Raw genomic sequence first — 19,562 nt, 5'->3', positions numbered from 1 at the left:
AACCAGTTTCTTACCTAGTGATGGGTCTCAGGCTGTAGACTGTTCTCTACCAGCCCAGAAGCAGGAAAAAAAAAAAAAAAACTCATCTTCCCTATTGGAAGTGAGTTCAAACTCATGGAAGCAGGAAAATGTAGGAAGCAAGTAAAACTCCAAAAAAAAAAAAAAAAAAAAAAAGCAGTTGTACAAAATAAACTTTAGATCTTGACCAAATTTTGGAAGATCAGGGATTCTCTGGAGGGGATGCTCTCAGACCTCAGCAAATTGTCCTACTTGTTTGAGCCATAAAGTTAGCTCACGCTGGTACCAAGCACCGATAGGAGATTTCTTTTATTTTTTTGAGACGGAGTCTCGCTCTGTTGCCCAGACTGGAGGGCAGTGGCACGATCTTGGCTCACTGCAATCTCCGCCTCCTAGGTTCAAGTTATTCTCCTGCCTCAGCCACCCGAGTAGTTGGGATTAAAAGTGCACGCCACCACGCCCGGCTAATTTTGTATTTTCAGTAGAGATGGGGTTTCACCACGTTGGCCAGGCTGGTCTCAAACTCCTGACCTCAAGTGATCCACCCGCCTTGTCCTCCCAAAGTGCTGTGATTACAGGCATGAGCCACCACGCCCAGCCAATAGGAGATTTTTTTTTTAAGATCAAGGGCATCTCCACTCAGAATTCCTCTGTGCTTACCAAAATGTGAACCCCCAAAATTTGAGACAGGTCTCAGTTAATTTAAAAAGTTTGTTTTGCCAAGGTTGGGGATGTGCCTGTGACACAGTCTCAGGAAGTCCTGAAGACATGTGCCCAAGGTGGTCCGGGCACAGCTTGGCTTTATACATTTTAGGGAGACATGAAAATGTAAGAAGTCGCATTAGTTCTGTCCAGAAAGGCAGAGACAGCTCAAAGCAAGGCCCCCTCACTGGGGGCCCCCAGGTCACATGTAGGTGAGAGACAGATGGTTGCATTATTTTGAGTTTCTGACAAGTCTTTCCACAAGAGGTAGTCAGAATATGCATCTGTCTCTGTGAGTAGACAGATGACTTTGAATAGAATTGGAGGCAGGTTTGCCCTGAGTGGTTCCCAGGTTCTCAGCTTGAAGAGGACCAAGATATTTTCCCTTCACACCTGGCAGACAGTTAATGGGCTCTTTTGTAGGAGTTTCAGGATTTATAAAGCACTTTCACTCACACTATCACTTTTAGATCGTTTTCACAAATGTAACGTATTAAGAATTTTTAAAATTTTAAAATTAAAAAATGAAGGATAAATGACTTCTCCAAGACAGTGATAAAAGGAGGGGAGTCGCCAATCAGGGTTTGCCACTTTCTAGTACCTACCTCACAGGGTTGTTGCAAGGATAATATTAAGCAATGTGTGGTGGTAGCACTTATAAAAATGGAATGTCACATCTTAGCTCCAATACAATACCCCTTTCTCAGGAAAGTCATCTTTGATGGTCTAGTGTAGATCAAGTTCACACTATAAACTCACAAACAACATGTATTTCCTTTCCCAGCACTCAATGACAATATTCATGTATGTCATCATTTGATTGTCTCTTTTTTTTTTTTTTTTTTTTTGAGATGGAGTTTCACTCTTCTTGCCCAGGCTGGAGTACAATGGCGCAATCTCGGATCACCACAACCTCTGCCTCCCGGGTTCAAGCAATTCTCCTGCCTCAGCCTCCCGAGTAGCTGGGATTACAGGCATGTGCCACCACGCCTGGCTAATTTTGTATTTTTAGTAGAGACAGGGTTTCTCCATGTTGGTCAGGCTGGTCTCGAACTCCCAACCTCAGGTGATCCGCCAGCCTCAGCCTCCCAAAGTGCTGGGATTATAAGTGTGAGCCACTGCACCTGGCCTGTCTTGTTTGTTTTATACCGAGAGCTCTATCAGGATATTGATGTCTGGTTTTGTTCTCCATAAAATCTACGCCTAATACAGCACTTATCATACGGAATTTTTTTTGAGACAAGGTCTCGCTCTGTTACCCAGACTGGAGTGCAGTGGCATGATCTCTGCTTACTGCAGCCTTCGGCCTCCCAGGCTCAAGCCATCCTCCCACCTCAGCCTCCCAAGTAGCTGGGACCACAGGCATGCGCCACCACACCCAGCTAATTTTTCATTTTTTTGTAGAGAGGGAGTTTCGCCATGTTGCCCAGGCTGGCCCAATTTCCGATTAACTCTAGATTTGATTACTTTTCTTAGTCTAGGAAAACTGTGTTACAGTGATGCGAGGATCTGTAGAATGACGTGGATGTTACTCCTGAGATCAAAGTTACTATTAATATCAATTTCAATGAACTAGAGACCGCTGTAGGGAGGTTGTGGGAACTGTTCAGAACGGCTTAATCTGGCAGGACACGACTTCCACTGAGAATGCTTGCGCTGAACGACAATTCGTTTTCACCTCAAAAACCTGGACCGCAGTTTTGTCTCTCCTTCCGTACGATGACCCAAGATGGCGGAGCCCGTGATTGAAAACCCAGATTCAAGATGGCGACTTCCTGCTTCCCCGATAGCGTCGCGCGTGGCCACCGAGGCCACGCCTACTTCCGGCTACCCCGGCTACTCCTGCTCAGCATGGCTGCTTTAGGGACTGTTCTCTTCAGTGAGTGGGTATAGATAGGGACCGTGGACTCGGGGGCCCTTTGGGGACGGGCACAGGACCCCTGATCCGGCTGCGCGGCCTCTCCCCCAACTCTGCTCTGTTCTCCCAGCAGGTGTCCGGAGGCTGCACTGCAGCGCAGCCGCTTGGGCGGGCGGCCAGTGGCGACTACAGTGAGTGCTGGGATGAGGGGACCTGGGGGACCAGAAGCTGGGCTAGGTCCTCACAGATCTGTTTTTCTCCACACAGGCAGGGACTGGCTGCTAACCCCTCCGGCTACGGGCCCCTTACAGAGCTCCCAGACTGGTCATATGCGGGTAAGCGCTGATCTGGCAGTTAACTCCACTGGGGAGATTTTCACCCAGAGGGAACGCCCCTGGACGGGGAGCTGGGGGTATCAAGGTGGGGGCGTGTAAAAGTGTTTAACTTTTTATTTGGAAAACGGAATTTGGGGAAAGAAACCCTCTTGTTTATTTTGTAGATTGCATTTCGACTAAGGAAGGTAAAGCTAAACAGGATCTTGGCTTGTGGAGATAAGCAGAAGATAATTCTGACTTGGGGCCGCCAGGGTGGAAGGGGGTGACAAGACTTCTGCGTTTTTCAAAGGGGGACATTTTTTTTTAACCAAGAACCACTTTTCTCTGTGGTTAGTGAATTTTCAGTATTTGATACCAAATGCAGGGAGAGCTCTTTGAAAAGCTGGAGAAATAAACGTCTCAGAGGGGTAGAAGGATGAAGACTATGGATGGCAGGCTCCCTTCAGAAAATTCTTTTACCTTTACTTACAAAAGAGAGAGGGAGGGAGAATAGATATTAGCCCTAGAAGGGAGGACCTTAGAGAAGTTGAAGCTACTCCCCATTCTCCTTATGAGACTCCAGTGTACAAGTAGGAAATTTGAGGCCTACAGAAGTGAATTGCACATGATCATACAGCTAGGTAGTAGCAAAGCCAGGACTAGTACATAGGCCAGTCCTCCTTGACAACAGAGATCTGAATATTTAATACCCTATTGTTGCTCTCTAGGAGTATGATCCTGCTTAATTGGATAATTGGTGACTGAGGAAGATGGTGAAGATTTTTTCTACTTGTTATTTACTGTAAGAAGCCTGGCATCTCCTTGTAGTAGTATGGACTATTGGAAAGACTCTGGAATTACATATGACTGCTTCTTTTTTTTTTTTTTTTTTGAGATGGTGTCTTGCCCTGTCACCCAGGCTGAAGTGCAGTGGCATGATCATCGCTCACTGCAGCCTTGATCTCCTGGGCTCAAGTAGTCCTCCCACCTCAGCCCCCCAAGTAGGTGGGACCACAGGCACACACCACCATTCCTAGCTAATTTTTTTTTTTTAACTTTTAGTAGAGACAGGCTCTTGCTATGTTGCCCAAGCTGGTCTTGAACTCCTTAGCTCAAGTGATCCACCTCAGCCTCCCAGAGTGCTGGGATTACAGGCATGAGCCAACACGCCCAGCCTGTGGACCTTATTCTTAATCTAGGCTTCCCTTCTCGCTAAGTTTGTGGTCTTGGACAAGTTACTTAATTTTATCTTAGTTTCCATATCTGTAAAAGAATACCTATCTCATGTGGTTCTTTTAAGGATAAAATGAAACAACCAATGTAAAGCCTGTGGCATACACAATATTGGTTCCCCTTCCTGGTAAATAACACCTCTTCTCTGTCTTGCCTTCAAACTTTTGGGCAGAGTTTTCACTCTGTTTCTTTCTTTGCGGAAAGTAAACTACTTGGGTCAGATACTGCATCTTTTCAGCAAGTCAGCAGATATTTATGGATTTTTATTAACATGCTTATCTGTCTACACTATACTGTGAATAGCAAAAGCTAGCCACACAGTCCCTGACCCAGAGAACTTAAAGTCTAACTGGGACAAAGCATGGACGTTTTAAAAAGTAAGTAATAGTATTGAGGGCCATGCGCCTACAGTTCCAGCTACTCGGGAGGCTGAGGCAGGAGAATCGCTTGAACCTGGGAGGCAGAAGTTGCGGTGAGCTGAGATCATGCCATTGCACTCCAGCCTGGGCAACAAGAGCAAAAGTCTGTCTCAAAATAAAAAATAAAATAAAAAAGGCCGAGCACGGTGGCTCATGCTTGTAATCCCAGCACTTTGGGAGGCCGAGGCGGGTGGATCACGAAGTCAAGAGATCGAGACTATCCTGGCCAACATGGTGAAATCCCGTCTCTACTAAAAATACAAAAATTAGCCAGGGATGGTGGTGGCACGTGTTTGTAGTCCCAGCTACTCTGGAGTCTGAGGCAGGATAATCTCTTGAACCCAGGAGGCAGAGGTTGCAGTGAGCTGAGATTGCACCACTGCACTCCTACCTGGCAACGGAGCGAGACTGTCTCAAAAAATAATAAATAAATGAAATAGAGTAGTAATATGTCTAGGAGCTTATTCTGGGTTATCGTACCTCACCCTTGAAGATGATGGACATATTTTAGGATAATTAAGCTACAGTGTATATGAAATGGAAGAGAGGAGCTAGAGATTGGTTCTTCCCTTCTTCCTATCACAGTATTTGCACAAGGTGATGCAGACCATCTCTAACACTTGCCTTTTCTCTCACTTCTGCTTGTAGATGGCCGCCCTGCTCCCCCAATGAAAGGCCAGCTTCGAAGAAAAGCTGAAAGGGAGACGTTTGCAGTGAGTGGCTAGAGCAACAGCCAGGGCTACCTGGAAGGAGAACATTTAAATCATAATTTGTCTTGAGCTGTGTTGCAGCTAAGCAAACATGTACCCCTCATACAGAGGTTTTATTAATAACAGCCAAAGGTTTTTTCATTTTTGTTTTTGTTTTTTGTGAGACGGAGTTTCGCTCTTGATGCCCAGGCTGGAGTGCAATGGCGCTATCTCAGCTCACCTCAACCTACTCCCGGGTTCAAGCGATTCTCCAGCCTCAGCCTCCTGAGTAGCTGGGATTACACACGTGTGCCACCACGCCCAGCTAACTTTGTATTTTTAGTAGAGACAGGGTTTTTCTATGTTGGTCAGATTGGTCTTGAACTCCCCACCTCAGGTGATCCGCCTGCCTCAGCCTCCCAAAGTGCTGGGATTACACGTGTGGGCCACCGTGCCTGGCCCCAGCCAAAGGTTTTAATAGCACTGTGAGAAGGGAGGAAGAGAGTGGGGCACTCCCAGGACAGGAACCAGTAGTAGACATCCTGCTGCACATTTTGCTGTCTCCCTCTGCTTCCCAAGCCAGAACTCGCTCCCACTGGGGAGTCAGCAGCGTCATTTTCCAGATGAAACCTCTGAATTTGTAAGTGGAAGGATATATAGTATAGCGCTGAAGTCCCAGATGTTATCCACACTGTTTTCCTGTCTGTTTCAGAGACGAGTTGTACTGCTGTCACAGGAAATGGACGCTGGATTACAAGCATGGCAGCTCAGGCAGCAGAAGTTGCAGGAAGAACAAAGGAAGCAGGAAAATGCTCTTAAACCCAAAGGGGCTTCACTGAAGACCCCACTTCCAAGTCAATAAAAAGCAACTCCTGCCTCCCTTCCTCACCCTGTCTCTGGATTTCTTTTCTATCACCTAGATGCTTCATCCAGCCAGAAGACAGCCTTCACGTTCCCCATCTGTCTTCAGAGCAAAAGAGCTGGGACACCAAGAACAAGCTGTTAGATCACTGCTTGGGAGGCTTGGCTTAGTACCCTCATCTCTGGTTCCATTCCAGTTCAGCTAAGTCTTGCTTTAAAATTTTTACCTCCTATCTGGGTGCAGTGGCTCACGCCTGTAATCAGCACTTTGGGAGGCTGAGGCGGGCAGATCACAAGAGCAGGAGTTCGAGACCAGCCTGGCCAACCCAGCCTGGCCAACATGGTGAAACCCTGTCCCTACTAAAGATACAAACAATTAGCCGGGCGTGGTGGGGGTGCGCTTGTAATCCCAGCTACTCAGGAGGCTGAGGCAGGAGAATCGCTTAAACTCGGGAGGTAGAGGTTGCAGTGAGCCAAGGTCGCACCATTGCACACCAACCTGGGCGACAGGGCGAGACTCCATCTCAAAAAAAAAAAAAAATTTTTACCTCTTTGCAGGCCATAGGACTAGCCCAACTATGAGAAATAGCTGTTCTGTGAACATGAAAAGGGGACAGCAGTTTTCCCAGTTCTAGCCAGGCAGTCAAGCCTTTAACAGCTCATATACAGTTTAGGCCATGTACAGCTGGCATCTAATAAATGTTTTCATGAAAAAGATTTTCTAGCCAAGGTCCCTTTTTTGGCAAGCATCTGGTGTCAGTCTTCCTAAGATTCAGATACGTGGTCCAGGAGGTTACCCCCACTGGGAAGGCTGATGTGGGAAGAATCATACCTGGGTGTTGCATGTTCTGCCAAGAGTGGGGTTCTGAGGTCTCCGTGGTTCTGACTGCATTCCAGAGATTGGTTGAAGAGGGGCCTGTACCTCCCAACCCCAGCTTGTGTAGGAAAGCCCTACATAAGGGCTCAGCCCTCAGTCACTGTGGGGTAGGTAGCTGTTTAATAACACACACCATATACCTCCCACAAACCTGGAGACTCCACAGGACCTGAAAAGCTTTTCATTTTATTGATCATGAATCTGAGGGCAAAAGACCTTTGTTTTCATTACAATACTGAGCACTAGACTTCTATTCTTCTGCCACAGAAGTGCATCCCTAGGATTTCTGGAGCTTCCTACCTGACCTAATTTCTGTCCACCCTCCTCTATTCCTTCCTTTGCTTTCTTCTCCCTTCCTCCTCGCACTACCTCCGTCCTCTCTCACTGACCAAATGCAATTCTTGGATCTTAGATTTCGCTGATAGTCTAGTTTTCTGTCTCCCACGCTTTTCCTGCTTCTGTTGTGCTGCTTTTCCAGACCTGTCTAGTTCCCAACTCATCTGTCTCCCTTTCTCACGGTCAGCTTTATCTTGCCCTCTCCCTTCCCTACATACCTCCACCTTTTGTTCTGAGTCCAGTAAGTCCCTAAAGGAGATTATAACTCTTTAAGAATTGGCTCCTTTTTCAGTGTAGAGGTGGAACTAAACCCCAGAGTCCCAACTCCCAATCCCTTCTTTTACAATAATTTCACCCAACTTGATTTGCTTTCCCCCAGATCCCACTGCCTTGTACCCTTTTCCTCCCAGCGAGTTCCAATTAAAGGTGCAGCCACATTACAAATGACAATAAAGGAATCACCTTTGTCTTTCTACAAAGGTTGGAGCCACAGATCCAGTATGGTTGTGGGGTTTGTTGTTGGTAGTTGGGTTATAGTTTGGATTTTTTAGCAGCAGAGGGAGGGACATAGACAGTTGTCTACAGGGCCCAGAAGATAACCCCCTATTAGTAAACTGGCCCCTTCTCCCTCTGCAGGTCTCATGGGCATGGAAGAAGACCCCACCACCATCCCACACTCTGAGCTCCTCGTTGCCCCTAGCCACATAGCCCCCAATAATTCCCACCCTGAGGTGAGACAAATGCTGAATACCAGAGGAATCAAGCCACTCAGAATATGTTTATAGGGACAAAGTCTCCCACATCCCGTCCCCTGGATCCCCCTACAGCCCCCTGCTGTCCATCGCGGCCTCAACCCCTGCAGATGGCAGCCTGCACCACAAAAAGGCAACTTAGAGGTGGTTTTTTTTTTTTTTTTCCTTCCAGTTCTTGGTTGTAATTGGATTCAGGCTAAAACAACCACGTCCCCAACCAGGAAAGGAGGGCACTGGGGCGGGGACGGAGGAGAGGCTGTGGGAGAAGGGAGGGACCAGAGGAGAGAGCGAGAGAGGGATCCAGACCCCAGTTCGCCGACTAAGCAGAAGAAAGATCAAAAACCGGAAAAGAGGAGAAGAGCAAACAGGCACTTTGAGGAACAATCCCTTTAACTCCAAGCCGACAGCGGTCTAGGAATTCAAGTTCAGTGCCTACCGAAGACAAAGGCGCCCCGAGGGAGTGGCGGTGCGACCCCAGGGCGTGGGCCCGGCCGCGGAGCCCACACTGCCCGGCTGACCCGGTGGTCTCGGACCATGTCTCCCGCCCCAAGACCCTCCCGTTGTCTCCTGCTCCCCTTGCTCACGCTCGGCACCGCGCTCGCCTGCCTCGGCTCGGCCCAAAGCAGCAGCTTCAGCCCCGAAGTAAGTGAGCTCCCCGGCCCTTCCCGGAGTCGCGCCCGCCGGGAGGCGAGCCCGGGGGTCTCCTAGGGGACAGCCTCTATTCGGAGAGGAGGGCTTTTGGGATCTCCGCTGCTCAGGCCTGCAGGATTCCCCCTCCCTTTCTTTTTCCTCTTCGTCTCCAAACTTCCAGATCGATCCAACTTTTGCCCGCTTCCAACCAGCTGCCCCCACCCCCTGCGCCGCCGACTCTCCTTCCCATTCCTTCTTTTTTCCCAGTCCTTGGAAGAACTTTACAACTGGGGCGAACTCCCCCTTCCCCAGTTCCCTTGGGCTCTGCGCTCAGCTCTGGAACCGCCTGATAAACATTTGGACTCCGCTCAAACCCCGCGCTGTCCCGGCTCCTCGTCATGCGCGAGAGTTTGTTGTTTCTTCGACTTCCCAGCTCTCCAGCGCTCTCCCGCCGGCGCGCCCTCCGATGGGCGCTTCGGCCTCCCCGGGTGGCCCAGGCCTTCAGCGGACGCGTCTGCGGCCAGGTGGGGGTCGAGGGTGGACGGCCGAGCGTCCAGGGCCACAGCCCCCGTCTCCCCGAGAGGACCCCGCTGTGTCCCTACCCGCATCCCTGGCGTCGAGGGTCGCAGCGCCGGCGCGCTGGCCGCGTTTCCGTACACACAAAGCTCTCCTTGTGAGCCGGGCGATCGGCCGGGTCGCTGCCTCCCCCTATCCCCACCCGCGTCGGCGCCTTCAGGCCCTTTTTGTTGTTAATAGTTTTTCTGTGTTAATTGCAGGGAGCCTGGGGGCGTCGCTTGGGGAATGGGGAGAGGGTCTGGTCCGGGCTGCCCTCACGTCGCGGCTGGCTCGGGCGCCCCCCACCCCCACCCCGGCCCAGACGGTGGCCCACCGGGCCCCAGAGGAAGCTGCGTGGGAGTTGTCTGAGGAGGTTTTTCCTCTCTCTCTCTTATTTTGGGGTGAAGGTGGGAGACGGATTTAATGAGCTTCTTATTTTGGGCCATCTCAACCCACTCAGCCTGGCAAGGGCCTGGGTGCGGTCGGGAGGGGCCAGGAAGGGCCCTAGAAGGGGGATGGGATCTGGGTTTGGCTTCTCCGCCCTGGTCCCACCCCGGAGAAAACTCTTTGGAAAGAATACTGTCTTCTCTCTCCGTCCCTGAAAGGGTCTGGGGCCGACTGGAAAAGTATGGCCCCAGGAATGGGGGTGGAAGACGAAACGTGGAGTGCTCAGAGACCAGGGAGAGTAAAACCTGCCCTGGTGCTGGAGGCTGAGCCTGACTGTCCGGGAGGAGTCGTCCTCTTCCCAGGCCTAGACTCCTCCTCTGAGACCTGAAAGGGAGCGCCCCTAACAAAACGAGCCTGAGCATCTGGGGAGCTGCCGACCGCCAACTTCACTGCCCTGCCTTTTTTCCCTCCCCTGCTTTGCTGGGTCCCCCAGGGGAGGGGCGGCTGCCCTGGCTCCGTTTTAATTGGGTCATGGGCGGTCCCAGTGCCAGAACCACCATTTGCTTCTGGGCCCTGGAAGGGAGGGAGGAGCAGCCCCAGAGGCTAGGATCCAGGGCCTACTGCAGAGCTGGAGGTCCCCCCACCCTCCCCTGGACCCCTAAGCCAAGGTGGGAGGTGTTCCGTTGACTTTCTCCTAGGAGATACCTTGCATCTCTCTCATTCGCAAAGACAAAGCCAGCCAACTGAGTTCTTTGACCCAACATAGTTGCTTTTTTCTCCAGGCCAATGTGGAGGGAAAGCTGGGGTGGTGCAGGCCTCATGCAGCGGGTCCCTCCTACCAGGCCTCCAGAGTCCTGCACCAGCTCCAGGACAGCCCTCTCCTCCCCATGGCCTGTCTGGCGCTGGGCCCTTCCTCCCACCCAGCCACAGACACAAGAGTCCTCTCTTCTGTGGTTTCGACCTCATAGTCTCTGTGAGGAGAGAAACTTGCCTAGGCCTGGGGGGAGGAGAGGGATGGGGGCACTTCCTTTCCAGGCCTTGAGGCTCTCTTGACTCCAGGGAAGTCCTTCATTTGACTGAGCCTTCATTTTTCTCCCGAGGGTATGGGGTGGAGGTTGTGGGTGTGAATATTTAGACCCGCCTAGCTTCTTGAACGACTCCAGAGGGGATTTCCCCCAGAGCTCCTGGATGTGGATTCTCCCCATCTCTGTGCTGCCCTTCCTTCTGTCGTTCTGCTCTAGGCGAATTCTCTCAGCTTTGCTCTCTGAGGGTTGAGGGGGCCTGGCCTCAGTCCTCCTGCCTTCCAGCGTCAGTAGACCAGTCCCATCCTCCCCCAAGTCCTGAAGCAGCTGCTCCTCAACCAAGGGTCATAAGCCTGGGGTGTGTTTATCCTACAGGTAGGCTAGGGGCAAAAGACATTTCCTGCATAGTTAGGCACAGGCCACAGCAGGCCTTCCCAGGCACTGGCTGTGGCATCAGCCAGAACAGGTCAGGGCAAGCCTGCAGCTCCCTGAGAGCAGCCCCTGACTGGTGTGGACTGCTTGGCTCCCTCTGGTATACCAAAGGTTAAATGTCACTCCTTCCTCTACCCCTGAGGAGGGGCTCTCAGAGCCTCAGAGCTAGGTGGTGCTAGGGTTGTTCTAGCCAAGACTGTTGGCTGGGAAAAGGCTGGGTTGTTTACATCTCGGGTTCTAGCTCGCATCAGCCTTGGGGGATCACTTCCCAGAACCATGTTGCAATTCTTGCCCCTGTGGGCTCAGGTCCCCAGTCAGCTGCTCTTGAGTCACCCCCAGTCCCCATGCAAGACTACTGCCCCATCACCAGGACCTGAGCCCAGAGATGAAGGACCATGTGGCAATCCAATCCTGATGACCTTGGCTAGGAGATGCAGCACCCAACAGCAGCCTCCCCCATCTCCCCTCCAAGGTCCCATCCTGGGCAACCTACAGCCCCTTCCTGAACTCCCTAAGAAAGCAAAGCTGGAGCAGGGACTAGAGCTATCTGGGTGGTGTCTTCTCCCCATAAAAGAATCCAAGCATCTTCATATTTCATATATAACTTGGCTTGTTTTACTTTTTTTTTTTTTTTTTTTTTGAGACAGAGTCTCGCTCTGTCACCCAGGCTGAGTGCAGTGGCGCGATCTTGGCTAACTGCAACCTTGGCCTCCCAGGTTCAGCAATTCTCCTACCACAGCTTCCCGAGTAGCTGGGATTACAGGTGCCCACCACCACGTGCAGCTAATTTTTGTATTTTTAGTAGAGACAGGGTTTCACCCTGTTGGCTAGGCTGGTCTCGAACTCCTGACCTCAGGTGATCTGCCCGCCTTGGCCTCCCAAACTGTTGGGATTACAGGCGTCAGCCACCACGCCCAGCCTGGCTTGTTTTACTTTGAGGCTTTAAGAAAATACTCCATTGTTCTTACAATAAAGGCTGACTTTCTCCTCAACAGGGCTTTGCAGTGTGTGTACCTTTTAATCAAACACCAAAAACCTAACATTAATTTAATTTAAGGCAATATGCCAGCCTTTATATTATGACCAATTCACAACATACCTGAAATAAAATAGTTACCAAGTCTCCTCCTCCACCCCTATCTCCCACTTCCTCTGTTGAGAATCTTTTTTTTTTTTTTTGAGAGGGAGTCTTGCTTTGTCTCCCAGGCTGGAGTGCAGTGGCGCAATCTCAGCTCGCTGCAAGCTCCGCCTCCTGGGTTCACACCATTCTTCTGCCTCAGCCTCCCGAGTAGCTGTAGCTGGGACTACAAGCGCCCGCCACCGTGCCCGGCTAATATTTTTTGTATTTTTAGTAGAGACAGGGTTTCACCGTGTTAGCCAGGATGGTCTCGATCTCCTGACCTCGTGATCAGCCTGCCTCGGCCTCCCAAAGTGCTGGGATTACAGGCGTGAGCCACCGCGCCCGGCCTCTGCTGAGAATCTTAAATAGGCCTTCAGGTTCCAAGCCATAGGTCAGACGCTGCTTGGATAAGGACAGCGGCAGGATCCTGGCTTCAGCTGGATCACACCTCTTACCACATCCCAAGTTCCTAGTTTCCCCTTGTAGCAGCCAGCCTTAGCTCTAGCTCTTTTTTCTGCCCTCCTTTCTAAAAAGATCTCAGCTGTGAGGGTCCTGGGGACATGGCACTCTCATCCCAGGAGGGCCTCAGGTCAAGCCCAATAGTAGAGCTCACTCAGCCTGTCAGCACCCCTCCCCACACATCGTGGGCTATGTGGAACATGCTATATTTGCAAGAACACTGACATGGGGGAGAAAAGTGCTAGAAGGAATCACAGCTCTGAGAAGACATCTCAGAACCCCATTAAACCACCAGGGCTCTCTCTCATTTTCAAGAGAGCTATAGCCAAAAGCCTGTTTGGGCCCATAGCCCCGAGGGGACAAGCCCTACTGGGGCCTGGGCCACAGATCAGGTCTAGCCTGGGAGTTCCTCCAGACCTGCTGCCGGAGCCAAGCTGGGAACCCACTGCCCTTTCCTTACCAAGCCAAGGCTGTATGCTGGGCATTGTCAGGGAGGTAGAGGCACCCCATGGGCCAGGTGGGGACACTCTAAGCCATACCCCTTTCCCTACAGGCCTGGCTACAGCAATATGGCTACCTGCCTCCCGGGGACCTACGTACCCACACACAGCGCTCACCCCAGTCACTCTCAGCGGCCATCGCTGCCATGCAGAAGTTTTACGGCTTGCAAGTAACAGGCAAAGCTGATGCAGACACCATGAAGTAAGTGCTAGACCCTGGCAGGAGTTCTGCCTAGCATCCACTGACAATGCCAGTGCCAGAGATGTTCCTACCTGAATGCCTGGCTTGTGCACCCCACCCCCCCATATCTCATCCCCACGTGCTGATCCTGACCCTCTCATATTCACCCTGACCTCATAACCTTGGCCTTTCCCCACATTGACACACAGCAAGTCTTACCAAACACTGATCGTGGAGACCTTTCTCTTTCATACACTGCACTGATCCCAATCCTCACACCCAAACCCACTCCAGGGCCATGAGGCGCCCCCGATGTGGTGTTCCAGACAAGTTTGGGGCTGAGATCAAGGCCAATGTTCGAAGGAAGCGCTACGCCATCCAGGGTCTCAAATGGCAACATAATGAAATCACTTTCTGGTGAGTCCAACAGGCAAGCAATCTTTCTCACATCTGGTTATTATTTCCTACCCATTGTGCTTATGCAGGGACTCAGAGACCCCCTGCCCCACTGCCCTCAGTTCCTGGGAAGCATCCGTGGGAGTGGGGAGGAAAATGGCTCTCATCCTCGAGAGAGGTGTAGCCATCAAGGGTGCACCCCAGTGCCAGAGAGCCAAAGCCTGAGGATCCCTTGTTCTTGAGACAGAGGCGTTGTGCATGAGGTAGCAGGAAGAGTTGGGTCAGGCAGAGGTGGCTGGGCAGCACAGTCAGACCTGGGAGAGTGCAGGGAAGGAGAATGTTGCCCCTCTTTATCCTAACACACCCCATCCTCTCCCCACGTGGCTGGACCTCAGCATCCAGAATTACACCCCCAAGGTGGGCGAGTATGCCACATACGAGGCCATTCGCAAGGCGTTCCGCGTGTGGGAGAGTGCCACACCACTGCGCTTCCGCGAGGTGCCCTATGCCTACATCCGTGAGGGCCATGAGAAGCAGGCCGACATCATGATCTTCTTTGCCGAGGGCTTCCATGGCGACAGCACGCCCTTCGATGGTGAGGGCGGCTTCCTGGCCCATGCCTACTTCCCAGGCCCCAACATTGGAGGGGACACCCACTTTGACTCTGCCGAGCCTTGGACTGTCAGGAATGAGGATCTGAATGGTGAGCCAAGTATCCCTGGGACTTACTCTGGAAAAAGCCAACAGTCATTTGTAGGGGTGGTTCCCCTCCCTCCTTCCAAAATCTCCGGGCTAGAAGGGACCACAAAGACCTTCTGGTCTAACTTCTGACAAAAGCAGGAGTCCTGTTTGAGCTATTTACATCTGGTCCCCCCTCTCACCCACTGACTGGCTTTCCAGTCAAAGACTTCAAAGCATCCTTATCGCCCACTTTTCCAGACCGATGTCATGTCTAGCTCCCGGGAGAAACTGGGGACTAGAGAGGGCCTTGGCTTCCCTTAACACAGGTCTTCCCGGGATGGGGGTCCTGCTTCCAAGCACTCTCTCACCTCCACCCAGAGGAGCTTGCTGACTGGCTTTGTGCTTAAATGCCAGATAAAAAGCTGGACCTCAGAATTTGGCCACTTTGGATTGAAAACATGGGCAGCAGGCTTGGAGGTGAAACCAAAGCTGCTGGTGGGGAAGCAGGGAGGCTGAGGGAAGGGACTCAGGCTGCTATCGTCACTGTCCCCATCCTTCCAGGAAATGACATCTTCCTGGTGGCTGTGCATGAGCTGGGCCATGCTCTGGGGCTCGAGCATTCCAGTGACCCCTCGGCCATCATGGCACCCTTTTACCAGTGGATGGACACGGAGAACTTTGTGCTGCCTGATGATGACCGCCGGGGCATCCAGCAACTTTATGGCGAGTAGTCTACACCCACGCCTGCTCCCTCCTCTGCTGCTTGTTCCCTCCTGGTCTACGCATTTCCCCTCTTTTATGCCTTGCAGTCTCCGCACCGCCCCCTGCCAACCTGCCCCTGCCTCTATCAGCTCCACTTTTGAGCCCATCTTTTGTGTCGCCTCCCAGTTGGTTGCTTCAGCCTCCCCTAGAAGCCCATCCACACCTTTCCAAGGGTATTGTCTGCCCATCTGTCTGTCCTTCCTTCCCCTCTCTCCTCCTAAGTCTGAAATGCCCCTCGTGTTTTCTGCCCCAGGGGGTGAGTCAGGGTTCCCCACCAAGATGCCCCCTCAACCCAGGACTACCTCCCGGCCTTCTGTTCCTGATAAACCCAAAAACCCCACCTATGGGCCCAACATCTGTGACGGGAACTTTGACACCGTGGCCATGCTCCGAGGGGAGATGTTTGTTTTCAAGGTGAGAAGAAGTGGGCTGGTTTGAAAGACAAAAGAGCTCTATGGGCTGGGCATGGTGGCTCATGCCTGTAATCCTAGCACTTTGAGAGGCCAAGGCAGGTGGATCACCTGAGGTCTGGAGTTCGAGAGCAGGCTGGCCAACATAGTGAAACCCCGTCTCTACTAAAAATACAAAAAATTAGCCAAGTGTGGTGGTGGGCGCCTATGATCCCAGCTACTTGGGAGGCTGAGGCAGGAGAATCACGTGAACCTGGGAGGTGGAGGTTGCAGTGAGCCGAGATAGGGCCATTGCACTCCAGCCTGGACAACAGTGTGAGACTCCATCTCAAAAAAAAAAAGGCCGGGGGGGGGGTACTCTGTGGTAGGGCGGCTGAGTGGAAGTGACAACAGCTGGACTAAAAACTAAAACTGAGGAACAAATAGCGGTGCGGGAGCTTTGGGGACTGAACCAGAGACCTAGGCCGCAAGACATAATGGACTTTTCCTGCATTGACCGGCTTCCAGGAGCGCTGGTTCTGGCGGGTGAGGAATAACCAAGTGATGGATGGATACCCAATGCCCATTGGCCAGTTCTGGCGGGGCCTGCCTGCGTCCATCAACACTGCCTACGAGAGGAAGGATGGCAAATTCGTCTTCTTCAAAGGTAACCAGGCACTCCACTTTAGTCTTTGGGAGTGAGGAGGGTCTCCCTAGAGGAGCTGATTTCCTCTAAAGTCCCTAGAGCCTAAGTTGAACCCAGACGTTGCCCTTCTGTCCTCCCCAGGAGACAAGCATTGGGTGTTTGATGAGGCGTCCCTGGAACCCGGCTACCCCAAGCACATTAAGGAGCTGGGCCGAGGGCTGCCTACCGACAAGATTGATGCTGCTCTCTTCTGGATGCCCAATGGAAAGACCTACTTCTTCCGTGGAAACAAGTAAGACCTCAACCCCTTAACCCCAGGCCTCCCTCAGAAACCACCACCACCCCAAATTCCCTCAGTTCTGGAGAAAGACCCACTTTACCCCCCAACATGCTTCCCTGGAGAAGGAGCTGGCTGAGCCTCTGCTGTTGCCTAGAAATGGGCAGCCTCCTTTGGGCACCGTGTGAGTGGGATGTGACCGGGTCATTCCAGACCTGGTCATTTGGCGCCTCCTGCCCCCAGCACTGTGCCTCCACCCCAGCAGCCAGGCACTGTCATTAGGGCTACTGGTGGCTCCTTGCAGCCTGGGCCCTCCCTTCCACCCCCACCTTCCGCCACTTTCAGCAGCAGGCCCTCATTACTCAAAACCCCTGTCCCCACCCTGTCCACAGCTATCCTTTGCCCACTGGTGGATTCGGTCCGGGTCTTGCGCCTCCTGAGGACATGCCCAGTGTCTGCCACTGCCCTTCCTTTCCCCTTCCCCAGGTACTACCGTTTCAACGAAGAGCTCAGGGCAGTGGATAGCGAGTACCCCAAGAACATCAAAGTCTGGGAAGGGATCCCTGAGTCTCCCAGAGGGTCATTCATGGGCAGCGATGAAGGTGAGAGGGGCAAGGGAAGGTGTCGCTGAGAGAAGGATGGGAACAGGGAGTTGAGGAAGAGCGGGAGGGAAGCCTGAGGGAGTGCTGTGTGGAAAACAATGGCGATGATAATACCACATACCAGGCGCTGGGCTAGGTGCTTCCACACGTGGTGCCCATTCATCCCCACCACCTTCCAACCTGGTACTATAAGCACCCCCATTTTACAGCTGAGGAAGCTGATGCTCATGAAGGTGGAGGGAAGCTCAGCTGCCCTCACATTAACAGAGCTTCCCTCGCTCCTCTCCTCTCCTCTCTTTGGGTCTTCCCTTCCTTACCACCTTCTGATTCACCCCCTGCAGTCTTCACTTACTTCTACAAGGGGAACAAATACTGGAAATTCAACAACCAGAAGCTGAAGGTAGAACCGGGCTACCCCAAGTCAGCCCTGAGGGACTGGATGGGCTGCCCATCGGGAGGCCGGCCGGATGAGGGGACTGAGGAGGAGACGGAGGTGATCATCATTGAGGTGGATGAGGAGGGCGGCGGGGCGGTGAGCGCGGCTGCCGTGGTGCTGCCCGTGCTGCTGCTGCTCCTGGTGCTGGCGGTGGGCCTTGCAGTCTTCTTCTTCAGACGCCATGGGACCCCCAGGCGACTGCTCTACTGCCAGCGTTCCCTGCTGGACAAGGTCTGACGCCCACCGCCGGCCCGCCCACTCCTACCACAAGGACTTTGCCTCTGAAGGCCAGTGGCAGCAGGTGGTGGTGGGTGGGCTGCTCCCATCGTCCCGAGCCCCCTCCCCGCAGCCTCCTTGCTTCTCTCTGTCCCCTGGCTGGCCTCCTTCACCCTGACCGCCTCCCTCCCCCCTGCCCCGGCATTGCATCTTCCCTAGATGGGTCCCCTGAGGGCTGAGTGGGAGGGCGGCCCTTTCCAGCCTCTGCCCCTCAGGGGAACCCTGTAGCTTTGTGTCTGTCCAGCCCCATCTGAATGTGTTGGGGGCTCTGCACTTGAAGGCAGGACCCTCAGACCTCGCTGGTAAAGGTCAAATGGGGTCATCTGCTCCTTTTCCATCCCCTGACATACCTTAACCTCTGAACTCTGACCTCAGGAGGCTCTGGGCACTCCAGCCCTGAAAGCCCCAGGTGTACCCAATTGGCAGCCTCTCACTACTCTTTCTGGCTAAAAGGAATCTAATCTTGTTGAAGGTAGAGACCCTGAGACAGTGTGAGGGGGTGGGGACCGCCAAGCCACCCTAAGACCTTGGGAGGAAAACTCAGAGAGGGTCTTCGTTGCTCAGTCAGTCAAGTTCCTCGGAGATCTGCCTCTGCCTCACCTACCCCAGGGAACTTCCGAGGAAGGAGCCTGAGCCACTGGGGACTAAATGGGCAGAAGAAACCCTTAGCGGCCCTATGCCTCTCGAATGTTAGCCTTGGATGGGGCTTTCACGGTTAGAAGAGCCGAAACCAGGGGTGCAGCTGTCAGGTAGAGTGGGGCCGGTGGGAGAGTCCCGGGTCAGAGCCCTGGGGGTGAGCCTGAAGGCCACAGAGAAAGAACCTTGCCCAAACTCAGGCAGCTGGGGCTGAGGCCCAAAGGCAGAACAGCCAGAGGGGGCAGGAGGGGACCAAAAAGGAAAATGAGGACGTGCAGCAGCATTGGAAGGCTGGGGCCGGGCAGGCCAGGCCAAGCCAAGCAGGGGGCCACAGGGTGGGCTGTGGAGCTCTCAGGAAGGGCCCTGAGGAAGGCACACTTGCTCCTGTTGGTCCCTGTCCTTGCTGCCCAGGCAGCGTGGAGGGGAAGGGTGGGGCAGCCCAGAGAAAGGAGCAGAGAAGGCACACAAACAAGGGACGAGGGGCTTCACGAGAGGCCACAGGGCCTGGCTGGCCACGCCGTCCCGGCCTGCTCACCATCTCAGTGAGGGGCAGGAGCTGGGGCTCGCTTAGGCTGGGTCCACGCTTCCCTGGTGCCAGCACCCCTCAAGCCTGTCTCACCAGTGGCCTGCCCTCTCGCTCCCCCACCCAGCCCACCCATTGAAGTCTCCTTGGGCCACCAAAGGTGGTGGCCATGGTACCGGGGACTTGGGAGAGTGAGACCCAGTGGAGGGAGCAAGAGGAGAGGGATGTCGGGGGGGTGGGGCACGGGGTAGGGGAAATGCGGTGAACGGTGCTGGCAGTTCGGCTAGATTTCTGTCTTGTTCGTTTTTTTGTTTTGTTTAATGTATATTTTTATTATAATTATTATATATGAATTCCATTCAAATTGTTTCTTTTTGTTAACAAGGGGCATGGGGAGGGGTGGGGGTGGGGGGGCAGAGGCGTCTGACCCCAGGAACCTGCAGGGCGGGGCTGGGTCGGTGCCCTCTAAGGACAATTTTGACCTTGTTCAACCTTTCCACAAAGAATAAATTGTGTTTCACATTCCTTGTGTGGCTGAGCTCTGTAGAGGGTGATGGGCTGTGGGTGAGAGGAGCTGGATGAGGGGCGGGCAC

The 19,562-nt window shown here is 52.9% G+C and overlaps 3 protein-coding genes across 7 annotated transcripts in view; 2 read left to right on the top strand and 1 right to left on the bottom strand.

Annotated features, from left to right (window-relative positions):
- The window catches only part of SLC7A7 (solute carrier family 7 member 7), a 56,028-nt gene extending 53,587 nt beyond the window's left edge, over positions 1-2,441 (bottom strand). Inside the window, exon 1 of one of the 2 annotated variants that reach the window (XM_063697808.1) lies at positions 1,326-2,441. The gene's annotated coding sequence lies outside the window, so the exon portion shown is untranslated. The remainder of the gene's footprint in view (positions 1-1,325) is intronic. The other variant, XM_063697817.1, reaches the window with a different exon arrangement.
- MRPL52 (mitochondrial ribosomal protein L52) lies at positions 2,425-6,121 on the top strand. 4 transcript variants are annotated; one of them, XM_004054912.5, is made up of 5 exons: positions 2,425-2,599; positions 2,712-2,769; positions 2,846-2,913; positions 5,193-5,257; positions 5,946-6,121. In XM_004054912.5, exons 1-5 carry the CDS (start codon positions 2,485-2,487, stop codon positions 6,093-6,095), a joined length of 456 nt encoding a protein of 151 aa, XP_004054960.2. In that variant the 5' UTR covers positions 2,425-2,484; the 3' UTR covers positions 6,096-6,121. The 4 variants fall into 4 exon arrangements, with proteins under 4 accessions (XP_004054960.2, XP_004054961.2, XP_018865272.2 ...); XM_019009727.3 differs by having other exon boundaries at positions 2,438-2,599; positions 2,709-2,769; XM_019009729.4 differs by having other exon boundaries at positions 2,511-2,599; positions 5,193-5,264.
- Positions 6,122-7,948: 1,827 nt separating this feature from the next.
- MMP14 (matrix metallopeptidase 14) lies at positions 7,949-19,491 on the top strand. Its single transcript, XM_004054975.5, has 11 exons — positions 7,949-8,038; positions 8,232-8,701; positions 13,218-13,366; positions 13,640-13,762; positions 14,137-14,444; positions 14,984-15,145; positions 15,438-15,598; positions 16,102-16,240; positions 16,361-16,511; positions 16,983-17,098; positions 17,440-19,491. Exons 2-11 carry the CDS (start codon positions 8,594-8,596, stop codon positions 17,769-17,771), a joined length of 1,749 nt encoding a protein of 582 aa, XP_004055023.4. The 5' UTR covers positions 7,949-8,038; positions 8,232-8,593; the 3' UTR covers positions 17,772-19,491.
- Positions 19,492-19,562: the final 71 nt, after the last annotated feature.

The sequence above is a fragment of the Gorilla gorilla genome, chromosome 15 (assembly GCF_029281585.2).
Source record: "Gorilla gorilla gorilla isolate KB3781 chromosome 15, NHGRI_mGorGor1-v2.1_pri, whole genome shotgun sequence".
Taxonomy (NCBI): Eukaryota; Metazoa; Chordata; class Mammalia; order Primates; family Hominidae; genus Gorilla; species Gorilla gorilla.
Note: the sequence above shows the minus strand (reverse complement) of the source record. Positions and strands in the feature narration are given on the sequence as shown.

Bases quoted from the DNA above. Each gene is read 5' to 3' on its own strand.
- MRPL52 (XM_019009727.3), top strand. From the start codon at position 2,485: ATGGCGACTTCCTGCTTCCCCGATAGCGTCGCGCGTGGCCACCGAGGC. The intron at 2,600-2,708 runs GTGAGTGGGTAT...CTGTTCTCCCAG, and splicing joins TTTAGGGACTGTTCTCTTCA to CAGGTGTCCGGAGGCTGCAC. The intron at 2,770-2,845 runs GTGAGTGCTGGG...TTCTCCACACAG, and splicing joins GGCGGCCAGTGGCGACTACA to GCAGGGACTGGCTGCTAACC.
- MMP14 (XM_004054975.5), top strand. From the start codon at position 8,594: ATGTCTCCCGCCCCAAGACCCTCCCGTTGTCTCCTGCTCCCCTTGCTC. The intron at 13,367-13,639 runs GTAAGTGCTAGA...AACCCACTCCAG, and splicing joins GCTGATGCAGACACCATGAA to GGCCATGAGGCGCCCCCGAT. The intron at 15,146-15,437 runs GCGAGTAGTCTA...TTTCTGCCCCAG, and splicing joins GGGCATCCAGCAACTTTATG to GGGGTGAGTCAGGGTTCCCC.